The sequence below is a fragment of the Biomphalaria glabrata genome, chromosome 16 (genome assembly GCF_947242115.1).
Source record: "Biomphalaria glabrata chromosome 16, xgBioGlab47.1, whole genome shotgun sequence".
Classification (NCBI taxonomy): domain Eukaryota; kingdom Metazoa; phylum Mollusca; class Gastropoda; family Planorbidae; genus Biomphalaria; species Biomphalaria glabrata.
The window spans coordinates 25,253,682-25,270,985 of record NC_074726.1 but is presented as its reverse complement, the minus strand read 5'-3'; the positions used below and the strand labels follow the sequence as shown (position 1 = coordinate 25,270,985).

General features: G+C 38.2%; 1 protein-coding gene across 1 annotated transcript in view; it reads right to left on the bottom strand.

Annotated features, from left to right (window-relative positions):
• Nucleotides 1-17,304, bottom strand: part of LOC106060316 (mitogen-activated protein kinase kinase kinase 2-like) — a 77,473-nt gene that overhangs the window by 12,407 nt on the left and 47,762 nt on the right. The window contains exons 6-14 of the mRNA XM_056014469.1: nt 9,496-9,618; nt 8,484-8,557; nt 6,622-6,701; nt 4,613-4,690; nt 3,677-3,865; nt 2,909-3,057; nt 2,426-2,551; nt 1,985-2,114; nt 98-272 (exon numbers count right to left, since the gene is read on the bottom strand). Of these exons, the coding sequence (XP_055870444.1) occupies nt 98-272; nt 1,985-2,114; nt 2,426-2,551; nt 2,909-3,057; nt 3,677-3,865; nt 4,613-4,690; nt 6,622-6,701; nt 8,484-8,557; nt 9,496-9,618 (1,124 nt within the window). The remainder of the gene's footprint in view (nt 1-97; nt 273-1,984; nt 2,115-2,425; nt 2,552-2,908; nt 3,058-3,676; nt 3,866-4,612; nt 4,691-6,621; nt 6,702-8,483; nt 8,558-9,495; nt 9,619-17,304) is intronic.

Here is a 17,304-nt window from a genome sequence, read left to right as displayed (position 1 = left end):
GAGTCTGTTTAGTACAAGATAGTGGACACTACATAATACACTAGATATTGGTGCTAACTAATTGAACAATAATTATCCTGGACTATCATTAGCTTACCATAAATCTGCCTTGCGGCCATAGCCTTCCCCATTGATCACCTCAGGAGCCATCCAATGAGGTGTACCTACTGCTGTCTTCAAGCCTGTGGCGCTGGTGATGGTCTGCAGGCGCTTAGAGGCCCCAAAGTCTCCCAGCTTGATGTTACCAAGGTTATCTCGCAGTACGTTCGCAGCTAAGTGATCAGACATGAAATAATCAGGCTAAGGTTTAAGTGAGCCCTCTTAACACCATCTACAAACGATCTCTAGTTTTAAAGTATCACGGAGGTTGAGCAATTGCTTGCATCAATCTACATATAAATTAGTTAAGCTTTTTTATTTGTGCCTTATCAAAGATTAACATCTTAAGCCTAGATCAATAGACTAGCCCTTGATTTGAAACCAAACAATAAAAGTCAAGATTTAGACTCACTCCTACATAAACTTAGTGCTTGTGGTGACAGATAAAAATTCTTTACTACATTTATTTAGTTCTTTAGTTTTTGTCAGCTCCCTACGAATCATTCTTACATGTTTCTTTACTACATTTATTTAGTTCTTTAGTTTTTGTCAGCTCCCCACAAATCATTCTTACATGTTTCTTTACTACATTTATTTAGTTCTTTAGTTTTTGTCAGCTCCCTACGAATCATTCTTACATGTTTCTTTACTACATTTATTTAGTTCTTTAGTTTTTGTCAGCTCCCTACGAATCATTCTTACATGTTTCTTTACTACATTTATTTAGTTCTTTAGTTTTGTCAGCTCCCTACGAATCATTCTTACATGTTTCTTTACTACATTTATTTAGTTCTTTAGTTTTTGTCAGCTCCCTACGAATCATTCTTACATGTTTCTTTACTACATTTATTTAGTTCTTTAGTTTTTGTCAGCTCCCTACGAATCATTCTTACATGTTTCTTTACTACATTTATTTAGTTCTTTAGTTTTTGTCAGCTACTTACGAATCATTCTTACACCTTTTGTTTAGTTCATTGAGCAACAAGAGCCATCTCATTAATGCAGCTCATAAGGTAATAAAAATTATTTTTTTAAGGGTGTTGGGGGTTAGCATATTTACCAATGCAAATCTGATTATACCAAACTTGGATCAAATATATTAAAATATAATATTATATAATATAGATAAGTAAGGGCTGGAAGCTCTTTTAAACAAAGGTGCTCATTTTAAAATGATTTCAATATTAATTAGTTTTCAGGAATGTCTTGAATAAAATTTTTTTAAGTTAATTTTAGGAGATGTACATTTAGTTTATAAAAATCTTGGTAAAGCATTAGAACAGAGATTAAATTCTAAAAAAAAACATCCTAACATAGGAGTCAAGTTATAAAGATTGGGTCTCAGACAGGGATATACTATGCCAAAGTGAGAGTCAACCACTTGGTGAAGTTGTGACAGAGCGTCGCATGAGGTTTGCGGGACATGTTCTCTGACAAAATGAACTACGCATACCAAGACTTGCGATGACATGGAGGCCAATTTGAGGAAAATGCAAACAGGGATGTCGTCGTATAACTTGGTGGCACACTTTCATGGAGGACCTCATAGCTGTGGACACCAGGTGGGAAGAGGATTCAGACATTGCCATTAACAGATCTTTGAGGAGACAGCTTGCCGCCCAATGCCAAACAGTGCGGGAGGATGTAAGTTTAAGTCTAAGTAAGTCTAACATCTGAGGCAAATAAAACTTTTGTTTATAACTGAGCTGGCCGTATAATAAATTTCTTCTACAGGTATTGTTTATGACTTTATGTCTCAAAGTGCGAGTTACCATTTCACAATATGCATTATCAAGACATGGAAAGTGAAAAGAAATGAATCTTGTGAAGATTGTAAGTCAATGACTAGATAAGTTCACAAATGAAACCATCAAAAGTTGCCTACCTTTAATATCTCTATGAACTATGACATTTTTGTGTAGAAATGCCAGTCCTTGTAAAATTTGCTTAGTATATTTACGTGTGACATTTTCTGTCAACGCTCCATAAGTTTTCATGTGATCTAGAACTGAGCCCTAAATGGAATATTTAAAAAAATTGGTCATATAAATAAACTAAAACACTGTCATTCATACACAATATCAATCATTGCTGATAAAAGACTAATTTGCATTCAAACACAGTCAAGTATATGTAATGGTGAAACCATATCATTTGCACCACACAAACTAATACAATCAACAATGTCAACAGAGCAGTTTTTTCTCATTACTAACAATTATGGTAAATGTTTCTCAATGCATGCACCATGAAGAGGTTTAGAAGAGTTTTTTTTTTTCAGTTTAAAAAAATAATAATTGTGAAAGGTAATGTTGCACAAGTTTACCCCAGGCATATATTCCATGAAGATAGACAGCACTTTATTCTCCTGTTGACATCCATAGTACTGAACAATTCTCTCATGCTGAAAGTTGCGTAACAGTTGCAGCTCATTTTCCAAAGCTCTAACTTCCTGTAAGGTTAAAAGATGCTCATCTTAAAACAATGAAATCTTTTTTCTAGCTTTCTTTTTAAGAAAAAGGGAAAAACAATCTTATCTTAAAACAATAAAATCTTTTTTCTCAAATGTTGAATAGTTAAATATTAACTGGGATTGTTTACATTTATAATAAATAGTCTGCATAACTGCAGGTCAAAATATAGCAATACGCTTGAAACATTAAACAGCTAAAAGGGTATTATCGTAAAAATCATGATTTTATTTAGTAATATCAATAACCCAATGAACCATATAAAAAAGAACATTTTGATTCCCAAACGATGCTACAATTGCTAGGAGAAATGGTCTAAAGGGAGAGATTCTGTTTACCTTTGAGACTTCAGCGTTCATGGTGCCTAGTTGTACTTGCTTCACAGCCAGCTCGATGGATGAATCCGAGTCACAGCAGAGGTACACTTCTCCAAATGCCCCAGAGCCCAGCAATCGACCTCGTTTCCAATTTGTCGGAGCACGGGGAGCTGAAGTACAATTATATGAACAAAACGAATTAACTAAGTTAAAGATGTCAGAGCTATCTCCTGATGAACTATTTATTAGCAGAATGAACAGTTTAGAAGTGGACGCTGAGAGGTAAAAATGTTTGGCTTTGAAACTGAATGGTCACTGGTTTAAATTGAACTTTTTGGGAAGTCCCTGAGTCCACATAGCTCAAATAGTTTACTTGACATTAGTTGGGGAAAGTAAAGGCAGCTGGGCACTGTGCCGGCCACACCTAGTTAACCAATGTCCTTAGAAACAGATTAGCTTAATTTCATTTGCTCCATGGACCACAATGTCTGACAAGGGAATTTAACTTTTTTTTTTACAGATGAATTTTAATTAGGAACCCCCAAATGCTGTAAAGGATTACCACATCCTTAATTAAACAATTTTAAAAATGTATTGACCTTTACATCATTTGCCCTAGAGATCCCAAGATCTGAAAGGTGAGCTTTACTTTACTTTTTTTTACTTTAAAAAATGTACTGTGTGTTGGAGATCATTTTATGAGGTTGTAACTGCCTAGACAAGCTGAAACTAGTGTGTTTTACTGTTAGTGGAATTCTTGCCCCAGGAGGTAGACATGCTCATACTTACATTTTGAGAACAATGGTCCACTTATAGACAATCTCCCACCAGGAGAGTCCCAGTCGCCGTCTGCAGGGAAGCAGCCACTGCTGGAAGAACTGTGAGAGTCTAAGGTGCCCTCAGAGCTGTGAGACATCAGGGTGTGAAGAGGCTCATTATCCATACGCCGAAGCCGTGAACGAGGAAATGTTTGATGCCCTGTTAGTGACAATAAATCTGTTAAATCCTATATCAGAATTTTATTATCAATCACAATATATATTTGAACTGTTTGATTTTAAACTGGGGGTGTGGTGGCTGAGTCCTGGGTTGGAATCCCTGTGAAAACTGGGATTTTGAATATCAGGATTTTTAGGGCACCCCTGAGTCCAGCCAACTTTAATGGGTACCTGACATTAGTTGGGGAAAGTAAAGGTGGTTGGTAATTGTGCTAGCCGCATGACACCATGCTTGTTAACCATTAGCCATAGAAACAGATGACCTTAACATCATCTGCCCCAAAGAATGCAAGGTTTGAAAGGGGAACTTTACTTGAAAGTATTTTCCCTTTAAAAAAGTACAACTTTGCAGGTTTGAAATTCTGAAAATAAAGATAAATTCCAATACTTGTGTGAATGTTTGTGTAAGAGTGTGACAAACTATTTCTAAAAATGTCACCATTGTTTAAAAATAAAAAACAAGCTACTCCACAAGTCAGATCTATATGCCAACCAAATAAATCTCTAAATAAATGTGGCATGACATTTTCAGACATAGCACAATGAATGTTAAAATCAAGTGACATATTTGCATTCGACTTGGATTTCTAGCTTGAAAATGATATTTTCCCTCAGCTACAATCATGAAAAATACAACTAGCTTTAGTTGTAAGTATTGAGTGTGCTGGTAAACTCTAAAGTATTTGCTATCAATAATGAAAGCGTCAACAAGAAATCAAACACCTACCATTGTTTTTGGCCTCTATTGTTGATTCTAACTGAGCATTGTCTATACCTCTTGGAAATGTACCAAAATGTCTTCGATCTGAAAGAAAAAAACAAACATCTGAGTAATTAAAACAAACTTCTTTAATATGTAATTTATTTCACACTGAATTAAAAACCAACCTAGGGCCAGAGGTCTAAAGAGAAGACAGATAAAGTAGACTTTGTTTGGTGGGGGTCACCAATAGTTTGAAAAATGTTTTGGATGTTCCTTCAGAGTTGAAGATAATCTGCTTCCTAGTCCAAGCCTCCCGTAAGACAAAGGGGGTGACAGAGGGCAGAACATGGGACCATTGAAATGAATGAAGACAGTCCAGTGCACATACCGCATGACCAGCAATCCATCCACATCCATCCTTTCACTATCTCTGCTCTCAATGATCCTTTAATGTGTGACTAATGATAGGGAAGGATTGTTTTATTTTCTGAGATGGGTCACTGTGTGGGGTCAGCTTTGTCCCAATTATTTACTTTCCAAAATGCTTGACACAGAGACCTCAAGTTTTGACTGGTGCATGATAAGGTAGGGAGCTACATGATAAGGTAGGTGGCTACATGATAAGGTAGGTGGCTACTTGATAAGGCAGGGGGCTACATGATAAGGTAGGTGGCTACATGATAAGGTAGGTGGCTACATGATAAGGCAGGGGGCTACATGATAAGGCAGGGGGCTACTTGATAAGGCAGGGGGCTACATGATAAGGCAGGGGGCTACTTGATAAGGCAGGGGGCTACTTGATAAGGCAGGGGGCTACATGATAAGGTAGGGAGCTACATGATAAGGCAGGGGGCTACATTATAAGGTAGGGAGCTACATGATAAGGCAGGGGGCTACATTATAAGGCAGGGGGCTACATGATAAGGTAGGGAGCTACATGATAAGATAGGGAGCTACATGATAAGGCAGGGGGCTACATGATAAGGCAGGGGGCTACATTATAAGGTAGGGAGCTACATGATAAGATAGGGGGCTACAATGTATTTTGATGAACATTGGAGTTTTCTCAATGGAAGCAGGAATCCTTCCAGATTTAATCTTATATCTGGCAATAAATCTCAGGTCTAAAGTTAAAATTAAATCCATTCAAGTTTGTTCTGTTTACAACAGGATGTCTTGCACAGGCAAACACACACACAGTCGTGTCTTTAGTTATTTCTGTAATCATCAATCTTGTACTGAGTTATCCATCTTGTTTGTCATTCTGATAGTGTTACAATACAAATACACAGAGAGCACAATTAAAAATAGAATATAATTGTCTGTGCCAGCAATTTATTTCTCCCTCCCCACTACCCAGAGTAGAATTTGAAAACCTGATACCTCTTGTATTAGCAGTCACTGCTCACTATCACATAGGTGTGTTGATGGGTAATTGTAGTTCCACCTTTCCATAGGTCACAAGTTTGATGTGACCTTGTAATGGTTGTCATCAAATGACATGTTGAAAGCATAGTTTTTAGGCTGCACTATTTATTGAACTTAAACTGTCACTCCACTAGAACAAGTAGCTTAATACTTTGAATAATAAATAACACAATATGCTGTATACAACTCCATTTCTGCTCCTTGACCTAGTGATTTCCATATTTGACGATTAGCCAATCAGAGACATTTGAACGGGTGGTCTGTGACCTATTTACACCTTTAGCTCACCAGTTGGATGATTTTTCTACGTCTGCACTGCATGCGACACTCACCAAGACACAGTAACAACAGAAACAGCTTACTTTGTCTTTTATACAAGCAAAAATTTAGTGTAACTATTCTTACTTATAACTTTAACTTAGTATAACTATTCTTACTTTTAACTTTAACATAGTGTAACTATTCTTACTTTTAACTTTAACATAGTGTAACTATTCTTAATAGTAACTTTAACATTGTGCAACTATTTCTTGAACTTAGTGTAACTTTAACTTAATAAATTGAATGTGACATGAGGACACCAAATTGTATAAATAGCAATTAACCTTTCATGACCACTTCATCTTTAGAATGTTCAGATAAAGCACTCCGCCTCGAGTCTCTCCTTCTGCCATAGTTGTCACTGCTGTGAACATTCAGAACAACATTAATTACCTTCGGTTCAATAATTGATTGGCAGCAGAGAAAACTGAACAAACAATAGCTAATTGTTCACAAGTATAATCATATCCAAGCATTGGGTATAGTCATAATACTAGGGAACATACAAACAGAAAAACAAAACATTAATAAGGTATCAATTTGATAGGTAACAGAGAAAATAGATCAAACTATTGCTAATCATTGACATATATAAACATATATATACAACTATAGACAATACACGTGGAAAAACATAATGAAGTATCAATTTGAAACAAAATATGTTTGGGCAGACATCCTCTCTGACATGTTTTTAACCGACTTTATTGTTAACTTAAAAAAAATAATATTTGTATACCAATGCAAGTTTATGTTAATCTATTCAGTTTAGTTTATTACAGATTAAATAGGTGCTAATTAATTATGCTTCCTAATTAAAAGTTCCCCCTTTCAGACCTTGTGGTCTATGGGGCATGTGATGTAAAGGTTATCTGTTTCTATGGCCCATGGTTAACAGGGGTGTCATGTGGCCAGCACAAAGACCAACCATCTTTACTTTTCCCAAACTAATGTTAGGTACCCATTAGAGCTGAGTGGACTTAGAGATGCCCTAAAGATCCTGAAAGTAAAAATCACAGTCTTCACTAGGATTCAAACACGGGACCCTCAGTTCGGAAGCCAAGCACTTTACCACTCAGCCACTGCGCCTCCTGCTTCCTAATTTGTTCAGGCAAATTTCAAAAGTTCTAGCATGTGTTTGTCCTGGCATATATAATTAGAGATGAGTTTTTATGTTTCTTTCTGAATATTTAAGTAGATTTTTTTAAATTTTATTTGTAAGTTTTTTGTTTTTTTCTAAATTATAAATATATGGAAGACAATGGATGCGCCCAGATGAGTCACTGGCTTTGGTTACGTCTTGAGATGGGGCAGAATCTGGAGTGACTGATCAAGCCTATTCTGGAGCGGCAGAGTTTGCCACAGTTCGTGCATGTATATGCATCAGTGCTAGGGCTAGCTGACAGGACATCTCTTGTCTGATGCAGCTTCGTTTCTTTTGCATTCTGCGAAGTTCGTACCATCAGGTCTCCATGCTGTCAGGTCTTGGGCTATCTCCTCCCACACACTTTGGTCGATGCCCGTGGCTCTCATGTCTCGCTTGCAGACATCTCTGTAGGTTAGTCTTGGGCGGCTCTTGGGTCTGACTCCCTCTGCAAGGTCAGCGTATGAGATGTCTTTAGGGATTCTTCCATCTGGCATGCGAGTGACATGGCATAGTCTTCTCTGTTGAAGGAGAGCATAGATGCTGTGCATGTTGGCCCGTGTCAAAACTTCTTGGTTGGTGACACGATCCTCCAGGAGATGCACATTATGCGTCGCAGAAAGCGTAGGTGGAAGCTATTTAATCTGTGTTCTTAACTACTTTATAAATAATTAGCTTGAATATATCCTGAAGTGCAAAGTTTAAGCTTAGCACATTAAACAAAATTATTACTAGATTTCTTTTATAAGCAAACATAGGCATACAATAAAAATATTTATCACTTGGTCATCTGCCCAGGAAGCCTTGAATTTTAATCACGCACTGTGTCTAATTAATTATTAATATGAAAGACAAGATGTTGCGGATCTGAAACTATTCTAACAAGGAAGTGGATGTATAGGATCTCAAACTAATATGATGATGGGCAAAATGTAGAGGATCTCAAATTATTCATATCTCCAGAAACATGAATTTAAATTCCAGATAATTACAACAACTTACTGGCCACTAATGTAGCTGCTGTCAATGGAAGACATTGAATCTGATGTGGATCCATCTCTGTGTTGATATACATCCTAGAGAAGAAAACAACAAAATATATAAACTATAAACAGGAACACTCCTTTTGTAATTGATAGTAGCAATGAAAGAAAGGAAAAAATAATTAATCCATGAGAACAAGATTAGTCAGTGCCAAACACAATTTTTAAATTATTCAGTGTCGAGCACAGTTTTAAAAGGTAGATTTCAATGTTTAAATTGTAGTAATGGCTTAAACTAGGAAACTTAACATGAGTTAGTGCTACCGAGAATTTGTAGTCGACAGACCTAGAAAAAAACATATGTTTGGATTTCGGTAGTTATTACAGAAAACTGATTTACATTAGGTAACTTTGTTTGTTAGTTTCTTCATTAACATTTCGCTTTTCAAGCAATAATAATGCTCAGTTCAACCTATTTTGTCTACATTCAAAAACTATACAAGAGCTTCAACATGAAGAAGAATACCAGCACTGCCAGTTAAGCGTTCATTGCCGGCTTGTCCATCGTGACGAGAAGCAATTCAATAGTAAAGTTATTGACAGTTTTGGTAGCGTTTGCATTTTTTTGTTTGATCAACCATAGGGATGCACGGACCTCACGGATAAATTTACCAAAGTGTACAGTAAATAGTTTGTTCACATGTAGGGGTGACGTAGTGCACTATTTCTTTTCTTTAATATTCTTTGTCATAAAAAAGTTGCAATTACGACCTTGAGCCATGAGTGGCGACTTGCACCTCCCTGCAAAAAATCCTGCAGGCGCCCATGTTACCTAGTTTTATATTAGTTATATAAATAAATGCATGAAAGAAAGAAAGATTTAAATGGTCAAATATTTATAGCTTTATTCATAAATTGATTTTTAGTTTTAAAACGTGTAAATAATTTTTGCTAAAAAAAAATTAATTAATAAATTAAAAGATAATGCCCCTCATTTTGTTTGTTTTTTTGTTCATTACGTGTAAACTTACCAAATCATTGTGATTGCTGGGCTCAGGGATAAACACGCCCTCTCCATCTACCTTTGTATAGGAGTCTGTCCTGACATAGGAGCTGGGTAAGGAACCAGGAGGCGGGCTTGGTGTCTGTCTTAACTGCATAGAGATAGCAAGAAGAGAAAAGTTATTACAAAGTACTTTTCATTTTTATCTTGGATTTCATTTAGTTCAAGTTTTAAAGTATGCATATTACATTCTGTTGTGGTTTAGTATAAATACAGATTAATCCTGGATGTTTGTGGTATGCGCTCTGGACTGTCGTTTGATGGTCTCGCATTCAAACCGTGCCCTATGCATATGTTTCACAACCTGCAGATAACCAGTGCAAAACGAGATTATATTTTTGGTCTGTGCCCCAATAGTGGTCAAAGAAAATATTCTTGTTGGCCCCTGCAAAAGGAGATGATATATTCATATCAGTAGTACAGAGAGCCAGCAGCTCTGGGCCATCCCATTCCTGAAGGGAGCCATCTGCCTTACACCAGGGTGAGAACATTTCTAATCAGTTTTGAGAAAAACCAGAAGGACAGGTCAATGGCTACATGGCGGAGTAATCTCATTTTTCTTTCACAATTTTACTGTTAATGTTTTTATATAAGTATATTCATTTGTCTGGTTACTTGAGACAAATGTATTTACAAACAGTAGGAAACAGAGGAACTCCTGGATCTGCATTCCTAGTGATAATTGGCATGTCCTGTTCATTGTATGGGGTAAGAGGTTTGGATGTCCAACATCTTTATCTACCCTCTCTCTCACACTCTCTCTCTCTCTCACACACACACACACACACACACACACAAAAGCACCACAGGAAACACTCAAGCTCATTCCAATGGGATGTGGTGGCTGAGTGATAGACAGATCGCTTGGTTGCCAAATGTCCCCCAGTGAGTCATGAGGTTTTAAACATAGAATTTATGAAAAATCCTGGATACAGCTTTAACAGTCACAATATACAGGGTCAGTACAAGAAATGAGTAGCTATGCTAGCAGTAGGACACCCTGGTAAAACAACTGGAGTCGGAAATGGGTAGATTCAACGTCTCCCATAAATATTACTGAAGCACTTTCTAGACGTATTAGTATAGCCTTTTTTTTTTTGAAGCATGACTAGGAAGAACACTGCAACAAATGAACTTCGAACTTTGTCCGAAATGCCAACAAAGGCTATAAATAGGACTATAGACAGGCACTTGCTGACACAATAACTGCAAATGTAAATTACCATTAAGTGATAAAAGGTTCACATATTCCTGCCTGGATGTGTTTGTCTGTGCCTGTATGTGTGTGTATGGGAGGACATGTGAAAAGAAAGTTCCATATAACTTTATAACCACACGTGGTTCACATTTAATTCACCAACCAAATTATCATAGAGAATCCAACATGAACAAATAGGTGTTGGTTTCTTTTTTTCTTTTTTTTTTCCAAGGAGGTGAGTGTCATGAAGAGAATCGAAATAGGAAGGAGGAGGTCTAGTTTGAACCTATTAAAGAATTTATAACAACTTATGTTTATAATGACCAAATCAATCTAGATATTCAGGAAGACTTCTGTGTATGTATAAATGACTTAGTATCCTAGTAGAACATCATATTCCTCTGCCCTTTGTTACTATTACTGTTCTTCTTCTCCATACGTTTCCAGCCTTTTGACGTCATCAGATGTTGTGCACAAGAAAAATGAACTTCAGAAAATGTCTCGCTTATATGTAAGTCACGTTCCATTTACACATAATCTCCAAACAGAAATGTTCATGAAGATCTGACCCCCCCCCCTCCTCCCTTTGGAATTAAGATTTGCTTTATTTTGATATCCGTGTATGCCCAATCTCATAAAGCCTCCCCCCCCCCCCCCAAAAAAAAAAAAAGTTTAGAACAAAGCTGGCACTATGCAGCGCCTTTAAGTCTTGCATATCTGAAGATAAACATATTGCGGTCTCCTGGACTCTCTAGTTCCGTGTCAGTGTTTTTCAATCATAAGCAATGTCAAGTCACGCTACAATGATCACCTCAGCATTAGCCTGCAGACTTCGCTGTGCTTGGTGGTAATTGTTTTATTTATGGAGTTCCTCAATATATATATATATCCAAGTAGGCGCGGTCCCGGGTTTCAATCATGGTGAAGACTGGGATTTTTAATTTCGGGATCTTTGGGCGCATCCAAGAGTACACAAAGCCCAAATGGGTACCTGACATTAGTTGGGGAAAAGTAAAGGCGGTTGGTCGGTGCGCTGGCCACATGACACCCTCGTTAGCCGTGGGCCACAAAAGCAGATGACCTTAACATCATCTGCCCTCTAGATCGCAAGGTCTAAGAGGGGAACTTTACTTTTTTTTATATTTTATATATCCAAAGATCTATATAATGGTGAACGGATGTATAAATCTACACAAGCCTATATCTCTACTTTCAAAATTCACAGTCTTTACCCAAACCGAATTAATTTGATAGAGCATTTAGATCTACAAATATAGACCTAGATCTATAGGGGCCCTACTTGTCTACTATTTTTAATCATAGGCCTACTCATTTGTTTCATTCATGCTGAAAGACTAATATCTTGCTCTGTCAAGCCTGTCTATGCCAAGTGTGGACACCCGTGTCTTTACTCTGTAGATCTAGTCCATTGGATGTATTGGCCTCTCGGAAATTAATGAAATTAAAAAGGTGGGGGCAGGTTTGATAGTGATAATATTGTCATCTAGTCTCTCTCTCTCTCTCTCTCTCTCTCTCTCTCTCTCTCTATATATATATATATATATATATATATATATATATATATATATATATATATGTAATCTATTGTTAGGCACTTAGGTCTTAGTTAGCACCATAGTTAACGGACTTTGAACGCGACACTTAGTGACGTCACGGATAGTGGGTGTTGGTTTGCCTTATGTTATAAATGATTATTCAGATGGTATTAGAATTTAGGACTTCAAGGTGGCCCACATCATATTACAGACAAAGATTCGACTGTGGCCTTTATGCATTAAACTTCGTTCAAGTTTTAGTTATCCAACACCCTGGACTTAGTTCTTCGCCTGTTATTGTAATGGTGTTTGTTAGACTGTACTAGGACTAGTAGGGCCCGAACAAGACAAACATCTCCTGAGTAATCTGTCGAAGTCAGACATGACAACTTCAAGATAAAACTTATTACACTATAGACCCAATAACTTATAAACATTCCCACGAAAGAGGACCCACAAACTCGCTTCTATGTTGGATGCTGCTGGCAGTCAGTGTACAATAACATACAAGAGTAACGCGGAGAAAACGATGGCCATGATAATGCTCGATCCCTGGCCCCATGTATCACCGCTGGCGATACTCGACGCGCCGTGTTCCCGAGACTGACCGAGCTCTTATTCAACCGCGGCACGTGACCTCTTTTCCCTGTAACCCCGTTTTCTCCGCCTCGCAACTCTCCCCCCCCCCTCTCTTCTGCCTCCTCTTCGCTCCAACGGCCCCCGTGTACCCGGTGACGTCATGTGACCTACACCCAAGTCACGATTATGACCCAGATTGACTAACTGGGGTCGCGAGAAAGGGTAGGGGCAGGGGGGGGGGGGAAGGCTTAAGCCGCCTACACTCAACTCCGCACCGTGGCACAACTAGAAATAGAGATATAAAAGCCTTGCCCCTGCTATGAGGTTGGATTGGATGGGAGGGTACATGGCGGAGCAGACAGTTTCAATAAGAAAATGTGGGAAATCGGGGAGTTGAAGGATGTTTTGAGAATCAAAACTGTTGCACTGAGCACGTTCAACGCATTTTTTTTTCACAGGCTACAGCACATTCAGAGATCCTAGAGTCTTCAAGTTATCTCCCCTTCGCACCCTTTGAACAACTGACAGCTCTTTAAACGCACAATCTTTTGTTACCGACATTAATTCCGCGTGGAATCCCCTGTCATCAATCAAAGGACACATGTCAGCGAGAAATCGTCTGACTTGGAGCACAAGTATCGACCTCCAGAAGTGAAGTCATACTCCCCATGAAACAGCAGGGGAGGGGGGGGGGGGTGGCTGGGTTCGAACTCCGTACTATCGCTACAACTGTCCTACATCCCACACGACCAGGAAGTATTCGACAGGATCTTGCTAACGTTTATCCATTCTTTTCCCTATTTGAATACCTCTAACCTTAACCGTAGATCAATGTATTGGTATGAGACGTAGACCTTGGGCATGACTTTTTTACATTTTGGTCCGACAGGGTTTTCCCATTCAAGAAGAAAAGGAGGGGGGGGGGTGTTTGAAAGACCCAAAGCGGAACGGTTTACATGGTTAAACAAACAAGTCAAACTGAAGTATGTACACCATTTCGTCCCGAAAGAAACCCAATGAAAAAATATCAAATTTCTTTTGTCATTTTTTTTTATATATCACGTAAAAAGAAAGGTGACGGGAAAAAAACGAAAATTGTTCAACGCCGATATATCAAAAGGGGGGGGGGGGAGCCAAAACAACAATTAAGCCAAAATGGAGACAAATACCAAGAGTAAAGATATATTGATATTTAATTATAGATTATATGCATAGTCTATATGACAAGAGAAGAGATATTCTCTCGACTCTCAGGGTATCCGTAGTTGTACGTGATGACCAAACATCAAACAAAAGAACCGCTGAACACAGGCGACTTAAAGATTACAAGATTATCTTGTACTTCTATACGTAGAGTAGACTTCAGACTACCTTACCCTTCAAAGAAAGATTACATGATTATCTTGTACTTCTATACGTAGACTTCAGACTACCTTACCCTTCAAAGAAAGATTACATGATTATCTTGTACTTCTATACGTAGACTTCAGACTACCGTACCCTTCAAAGAAAGATTACATGATTATCTTGTACTTCTATACGTAGACTTCAGACTACCGTACCCTTCAAAGAAAGATTACATGATTATCTTGTACTTCTATACGTAGACTTCAGACTACCGTACCCTTCAAAGAAAGATTACATGATTATCTTGTACTTCTATAAGTAGACTTCAGAATACCTTACCCTTCAAAGAAAGATTACATGATTATCTTGTACTTCTATAAGTATACTTCAGACTACCGTACCCTTCAAAGAAAGATTACATGATTATCTTGTACTTCTATATGTAGACTTCAGAATATCGTACCCTTCAAAGAAAGATTACATGATTATCTTCTACTTCTATACGTAAACTTCAGAATACCGTACCCTTCAAAGAAAGATTACATGATTATCTTCTACTTCTATAAGTAGACTTCAGACTACCGTACCCTTCAAAGAAAGATTACATGATTATCTTCTACTTCTATACGTAGACTTTAGAATACCGTACCCTTCAAAGAAAGACCCTTTTGAAAAGGAAAAAAAAAGCTTTAATCGCCAAGGAAACATCAAAGAGAAAATGAATAATAAATAATAATGAAACAATCACAGACAAAGTTGCGTTAAGAAGGATTGGAAGACTGTTTTCTAGAATAAACGATTCGGGGAAAAGAAAGGTATTTCAATCCCAGGTGAAACTAAGGACAAGAATGACATTCCTTACATTAAGAATAGATTCAACATTGCGGGGATTTAATTCAAACGACGATCATTAAATACTACCACTTCATCAATCAAAACCATATATCCTCTATATATCCACAGTTCTTAGACTTGCTAAGACAGTTGATGAAGAGTTATGGTGTAGCCTGGGATGGCTCCTACAAAGCCCGTGGAGTCTGGCAGCATTTGCTTCGCCCGGACCGCGACGATCCATGGTGGAGGCTAAAAAGGTCGGAACAATCTATCATTGCGCAGTGTAGAACGGGGCACTGCCCTGTTGGTGCTTACTTTGCCCGTTGCTGACACTGTGGAGAGTCGGTGGAAACAGTGACGCATCTCTTGCAAGAGTGTCCGCAGCTCTCGGGGTAGTTTGTCTGCAGTCACTTGACCTGTATGGGAGCTTAAAGGCACTACGCCTAACAGCAGAGTTTCTCGCCAAGGCTCTACGGGAGGACTGATCCTTCCAGCCTTGCCACCCATTGGAGTTCATCTCAGGTGTAGCCAACGGTCTTTATGGATCAGGACTATTGGAACTGTTTAACCGCTGAGGTCAGGCCCCGGGGTCAACTAGATTTAGAGAAGATCAGGTCAGTCCCGAGGCAATACACTAACAGGTGTTCATGTTATTTAAGGTCATCAGATACAGAGCCGGACGCTTGACCATACAATCGAATCTTCTACTTTCAAAATGGGGACTCAGGTAGGCCATCCTTAAAGTCTTTTGTAAATGAGCGGGAAAACAAAACAAGCATACGTGAGTTGTCCTACTTAACGTTCAGTAAACTAACCAATCAATAGTTTGTCCTATTTTTGTAACAATCTAATTGTTGAGATATACAATAAATATCACAACACATAATTGGGGGGGGGGGGGGTAAAAAGCGATTCTTTTCCTTGTATTTTCACAATTTATTAAATAATTGGTTAATTTTTTATTTATTAATTCATGTTTCGTCAGGTACAATGAATAATCGTGCAAAGTTTCAACTTGATCCGACAATTGGAAGTGGGATAAAAGAAATGTTCAAACTTTTGACCAGACAGACAGACAGACAGAGGGACTTGATATAAGCTTTGCAAAAAAAGAACTAGTGCATATTTTTTTAAACACGTCTGCGCTATGATCTACACGATTACAGATTGCATAGTTCCTGGATAAAACCTAACTTTATACTCGAGACATGCTATTGTTGTTCTAGAATCCGATAATCTTTCTACAATAATAAAGCCTAAACTTTTTAATTTTTAGGTGAGCTTTAAAAGAAAAATGTCATTGCCTAATAATTGTAGTTCCCATGCCCCAGTGTCTCTTCTCTGATCTCCTGTTCAAAAAAAAAAAAAGACATTTGCCTATTTTTCACCTCCGCTTATCCCTAAGTCTGTTGAACCGCTGGGGCAACACACATGATCTGTTGACCGTCTTTCTCCATTCCTCTCTTTTTGCCCTTTTTTTTTTTTTCAATGACAGGCCTGTCCATTCTTTTATGTAGTCTTTACAGTCTGCCTCTTATTTTTCCTGGTACAGTTCCCTGAAGGAAGGTCTTTGCGAGCCCTCAGGACCTTGTGATATGTCCATAAAATATTAGTTTGCGTTTTTTTGGTTGTTTTTTTTACGGTAGTTAGCAGGTCATCGTGGGGCCCAACTGTTGATGTAATCCTGTTTCTAATCTCTTCGTTAGTGATGCGGTCTTTGTAAGTTTGTATGCACATATGTACACAAACAAAGACCGCCTATTGTAACTGAACATATAAACCAGAGTCCTAGACTAATTCCGTCACATATAATCCAGAGTCCTCGACTTATTCCATGGTGAACATTGTGGGGCGTATACGACAAAGGGCGTAGGGCGTAGACCAAAGTAACCTGTCAATTCAATTTATGAACACCCATCAGGTATATTAATATTTCACTTTTTCATATAGATAATCTCGAGACTTCACCCCCCCCCCCCCAAATCCCAAAGTTTGCATACAGGTACAAGTCTGTTACCGCCCTGTCAAGTATGGACTTCAAATCTGAAGACAACCAGCTCATAACTAAACACCTGAATAGTCCATGCGTACAATACGTTTGCGTCATGTCGTCAGAGGCGTTTCCTCGTGGCGAGCAAATAACGAGGGCGGGGCCGTGGTCCCAGCTAATGTTCAGATCCATTTGAATATGGTAAAGCAAACACTATGCCGCAATGTGAAGTAGTGTGGTGGGATATAAGCTTGGAAAGATACCCGTGCCCTA